At 41.0% G+C, this 4,951-nt stretch overlaps 1 protein-coding gene across 1 annotated transcript; it reads left to right on the top strand.

Moving 5' to 3' along the window:
• Positions 1 to 1,689: 1,689 nt before the first annotated feature.
• LOC144514898 (F-box only protein 21-like) lies at positions 1,690 to 2,592 on the top strand. Its single transcript, XM_078245664.1, has 4 exons — positions 1,690 to 1,696; positions 1,830 to 1,956; positions 2,139 to 2,271; positions 2,424 to 2,592. Exons 1-4 carry the CDS (start codon positions 1,690 to 1,692, stop codon positions 2,520 to 2,522), a joined length of 366 nt encoding a protein of 121 aa, XP_078101790.1. The 3' UTR covers positions 2,523 to 2,592.
• Positions 2,593 to 4,951: the final 2,359 nt, after the last annotated feature.

Here is a 4,951-nt window from a genome sequence, read left to right as displayed (position 1 = left end):
TGAATGACCATTCTCAGTATTAGATGAGACTTACGTCTACACAGACATTCTATGTTACCTCTGAACAATCAATCTTTCTGTTTATGAAGACAAAAAGGCCGCGAAAAGAGGCTTTCTTCCCTTCTCTTGCTTTCTTCACCAAGGGCCACAGCTTCTCTCTGACCGCTTTCTCTTCAGATGACAGTGCTTCAGTGAGCCTCAAGTTGTTGTCTAGAAGAAACTTTGAGCCTTTCGCCTCCTTCCAGACAGCATCACGAAAACGTCGCATTGCGAAAAGGATGATGGTTGATCTACCTGAGCCGTCTTGTCGTCGCTGCCCGATGCAATGGACGATGTCGACCCCATCCTTCAGGCTGTCACGAACATTGGGAGCCACTTTACCCAGGATCTCGATGATTCTGCTCCTGATATTTTCTCCACCATCCTCCTTCACGCCGTGAATCTTCAGGGACCACCTTCGACTGTAACTTTGGCAGCGATGTTTGCCTTCAGAGTTTTATTTTCTGCTTGCAATATATTGATCTCTTTTTTCATGCCTTCCAGTGTGTGTTTCTGTTGTTTAACATCCAAAGTAAGCTGCTGAACGGTCGAGGTTAGCTTTTCCATCTGTTTCGAAGTCGACTCAGTCATTTTTTCTATAGCAGACATTTTCCGAAAAGTCTCATGTTTCCCAGATAACACAAGGATGGCTTCAAAAATATCAGCAGTCCCTCTGTTGTCACGTTTTACCTTTTTGTTGGGAGGTTTTAATGGAGTATCTGGCAGTGGAGTTGCAAGGGCCTCAGATTCAACTTGTGCGTCTGGACTTGCCTCAAACCAGTCACCATCCTTTTCTTGTCCGCTAGTTTCATCCACGTCCCGCATCTCAATAGGGTTGTTGCTAGCTTCATCCACGTGTAGCATGTTTGGAGTAAAGTCAGCTTTCTCCAGTCTCAAAGTTTTTTTTACTTTTCCTTTTGGCCATTCAGGACCGACTTAGCTCAATATGTATAAGTTATCATTTATCTGTGTTGCCTTCTAGAAATATTTAAAGTTTCATCGGTTAGTTAAACTCAAACCCTCCGCGTTACCCGACAGAGCGAAAAACGCCCACCCACCTAGCTACATCGCCGCCATCTTGGCCTCCCCTGAATCCACACGTGTGCTCTTCATTAAGCTAGCCTGAGAGAAGTGAGCTAGCATCTCACACATAAAGTGCTGTACACAATAAAACTGTATGTACACATTCAAACAAATATCACCATGACAAAGAACAAAGCTAGTGACAGTTAAAGTATAATAAGAACTTCTACTTAGCGGTTTTAACATGTTTTAAGTCGCTTTGAACCAGAGCGCTCAGATTGTCTTACCTCTCCTCAGCATAGCGTACTGCTACTGAGGAGAATAGCGCGACAACACAGGAAGTGAAATTACTAACAGGTCAATGGTCACACCGCCGGAATACAATTAACAAAATAAAAACTCACTAAAAACTCACAAATACACACTAAACCAGATTTATACGGAAAAAGTAACAAAATATCAACAAAGATGGATTTTTGGTGAAACATAACAAACAGTAAGAACACATCGGTTACACCTGCACGGTAGATTTGAAGCTACAGTCCGCTTAGCATAAAGAGAAGAAAGAGTAACACAAATACGACAATTAGTGGTTTTACAGGGGGAGTGCTGCAGTATTTATTGGCCATGACCAGTGACTAAAGTATGTCACTTTGGATTTTGTACAGATTGGTGGTTTATTGATTATTAAGACACAATTTGTGGTGGACGTCTGTGAAATGTATCTACCTACTAGATATATTACTAGTATTACTTTGTCCATGCAGGAGTGACAGCCAAGGAGTGCGAGTACCTCATTGGCCACCAGGTGACGGCAGACTACTACAGTGCCATCAGCACCACCGAGGTGCTGCTCAGGATGGTGGGAAACCTGCTTAACGTCGGTAAAAGAGGGTAAGAGAAACTGAACACCTGACTGACACTGCTGAATCTCTTCTGCAGGAGAGATGGCTTGGTGGAGGATTGATGAGGATTGAATGTTGTCTAAAAACGGAATACATCATTTTAATGCAGTTCATAGTTGCTAGAATAAATATATGTAATTGACTTCACTTGCACTGTGTGGTTTCTTTCAGGGAGGGCAATGAGAAATCCTACCAGCTGCTGAGAGACTCTCCGGACCTTTTCCTCACTATCAACCCAGATAATGTGCAGTACCTGCTGCTGCAGGCACGCCTCTACTTCCACCTGGGCATCTGGCCAGAAAAGGTCAGGACACACAACCTGATGTTGTTTTCTAATGCTTTCTAATATAATTCAATTCATAAAGTGTTACTATTATTCAGTTTGAAGCACTTACCATATAGCCCATAGTATTTCACCTAACCACATTGTCCATTGATGTTTTTCCTCTGTCCAAGGTGCTAGACATCCTGCAGCACATTCAGGCATTCAGTGGGTTACCTCGTACAGCACACGCTGGAGCACATCCAGCACAAGAAGCATCCTGTTACACCTGAGGTGAAGAAGCGCAGCGTTTCCGAACACCTGGAGGTCCAGTATTCGGTCGGCCTCATCATGAAACACAAGCGGTGGGTCACACGAACATGTAGCACCGCAATCCTCTTCTCTGTTGAACTACCACTCTAATGGTGCAAGCATACTTTGTGCACATAGTATTTGCTGGTTATTTGGGAGAAAATTTCAAATGTAATGTACGCTATCAATGCAGCAGCTCGACTTCATGTCAAATAATTACCGTCTCTTTAATTTAATTTGCAGGAATGGTATATAATTGGAACATATAACCAACTGATGTCAGCTGTCATGTTATCTACTGAAAACACATAAAAGGAAACTGCTAGTTGATAAGACGAGAGGAAGTCAGCGCCACAAACAATGTCACACTCAACTTCTCATACAAGCATGTAGACGAACGACTACATGGGTAAATTAAGCTTAATATATTCTAACTCCAGGTGGAGTAAACATTAATCCCTGTCTGTACTTCCAAATTGGTAGGTCCCTTTTTGGACGTGATTGGTGATAGAAACTTCACGCTTAACTTATTAAAGCCCATAATACTTAATGTCATATTAGTAGTGTTTATGTGAATTTCATACTGTATATGTTGATCCAGAAGTATTGACTATTAATAATGCATTAGTCAGTAGTATTTTACATCACCCTTCTTTGTGACTTATACCTTTCCCCCACAGAAAGCTCCTCCCTAATAGGCTCGCTCATATGTTCCATTGTGCTTACCTGCTCACTCTGCTGTTCAGTCTGCTGATGATGATGCTGCTACACAGCTTTTATTATTGTATATGTGTTATCTTTGCCTTCTTCACCACCTCAACATTCTCTCTCACACACACACACACACACACACACACACACACACACACACACACTGTTCTTTACACACCCTGAAGGGAATTTGTATTGCTCTCATCAGCTATCCTATCTGCTTTGCAGGAAGTGAGAAGACGTGAAGCTGTGATGACAAAATAAATTACAATTGACATTTTCTTGATAAACTAAATATTTTGATTAGGGCTGTCAATCGATTAAAAAATGTAATCTAATTAATTACATACTCTGTGATTAATTAATCGAAATTAATCGCATACATAATTAACGGTGCCTGAACCGATACTTTTTAAGAAAGTAAAGAAAAAGAAAAAAAAGGGTACTAAACAACAGTTGGTGACATTAAAGAATGGCTTGTTTATTGCTAAGGCCATATGGTCAAAATTAAATGATTTAATAATAATGTATAACAATAACTTATTTTACTAGTAAATTGCTGTTGAACGACAAAAACAACAACCAGATAGAAAAAGGACATTTACAATAACTTCAAATGCACCATAAGGCTGTAGGTTACCAGTTTCATTGAACGCACCGTCTGTGTTGTTTCTCCGACGGCAGCTGCAGATTGTTACATCCCGGTGTTGAATCCTCTACAGTAAAACACAATCAAACTTTACACCGTTTAGCGTTAGCTGTCAGCATTGTAACCGTGTTTAATCCAGCTACTAGCTAGCGGTAGGCTAACGTTAGCTGCTGTTGAGTATTGTGTTAACTAGCGTCACATGCAGCGGGGTTTGCGTTTCCTGTAACGTCTGTTTCAAAGCAGCAGAGAGAAGCGCAGACATATTAGTGGCACCAGATTTTCGTCTGTATGCAAACGTCAATATGGAATGGATTAATCTGCGTTAATTTTTTTAACGCGTTATTTTTTTTCTCAATTCTTAATTAATCGAAATTAACGCGTTATTTTGACAGCCCTAATTTTTATATGAGAGTTATCTGTTTTGTATGTATATTAGTAATGGTGGGGACTGTTTTGTATGGATTCTTCACCTCCACTTTAACTTGTTTACAACGTTACTTATCAGAGTTTGCCGACACCCACTATTTTGCCAACGAAGAACTGCAGACACGATACCCAGAGGACATGGTTGAAACGTTGGGTACAGTGCAGGAGCTTTACCACAGACTGACACCTGGCACTGGGAACCAGGACCAGGCTCTTGCCACAGACCAAAACAACCACCAAGCCATGCCCATGTAGCAAAGTTGCTGTGTCCAACTACCTGCTGAATGGGGCTAACCAATTACTGGTCACCCATTCTCAATTCACAATTCCACTTAGCTGTTGCTTTATTGCACATACTCAAGACCAGGACATGTGTAATGGAGAGCTTTACAGCCAGTATACAGTATTTTCAGAAACTGAGGATTTGGTGTAACAAGAAATGATTCACAATAGTTTTATACCACGTCGGCAGGCATACGGAAATATTTATTTGAACATTTCCATGTCTGGAAAAGTGTTAAAAGAGACCACAAAGTCTTGAAAAATGCAGCAAAGAGTGCTACTGTTTTGATACACGCATCTAAATACTACAGTCTACAGTGAAAACAAAGACTATGAAGGGAT

The sequence above is a fragment of the Sander vitreus genome, unplaced genomic scaffold (assembly GCF_031162955.1).
Source record: "Sander vitreus isolate 19-12246 unplaced genomic scaffold, sanVit1 ctg742_0, whole genome shotgun sequence".
Lineage (NCBI taxonomy): Eukaryota > Metazoa > Chordata > Actinopteri > Perciformes > Percidae > Sander > Sander vitreus.
Note: the sequence above shows the minus strand (reverse complement) of the source record. Positions and strands in the feature narration are given on the sequence as shown.

Excerpts from the sequence above, each read along its gene's own strand:
- LOC144514898 (XM_078245664.1), top strand. Across the intron at positions 1,957-2,138 it reads CTTAACGTCGGTAAAAGAGG|GGAGGGCAATGAGAAATCCT; the intron begins GTAAGAGAAACT and ends GGTTTCTTTCAG. Across the intron at positions 2,272-2,423 it reads TGGGCATCTGGCCAGAAAAG|GTGCTAGACATCCTGCAGCA; the intron begins GTCAGGACACAC and ends CCTCTGTCCAAG.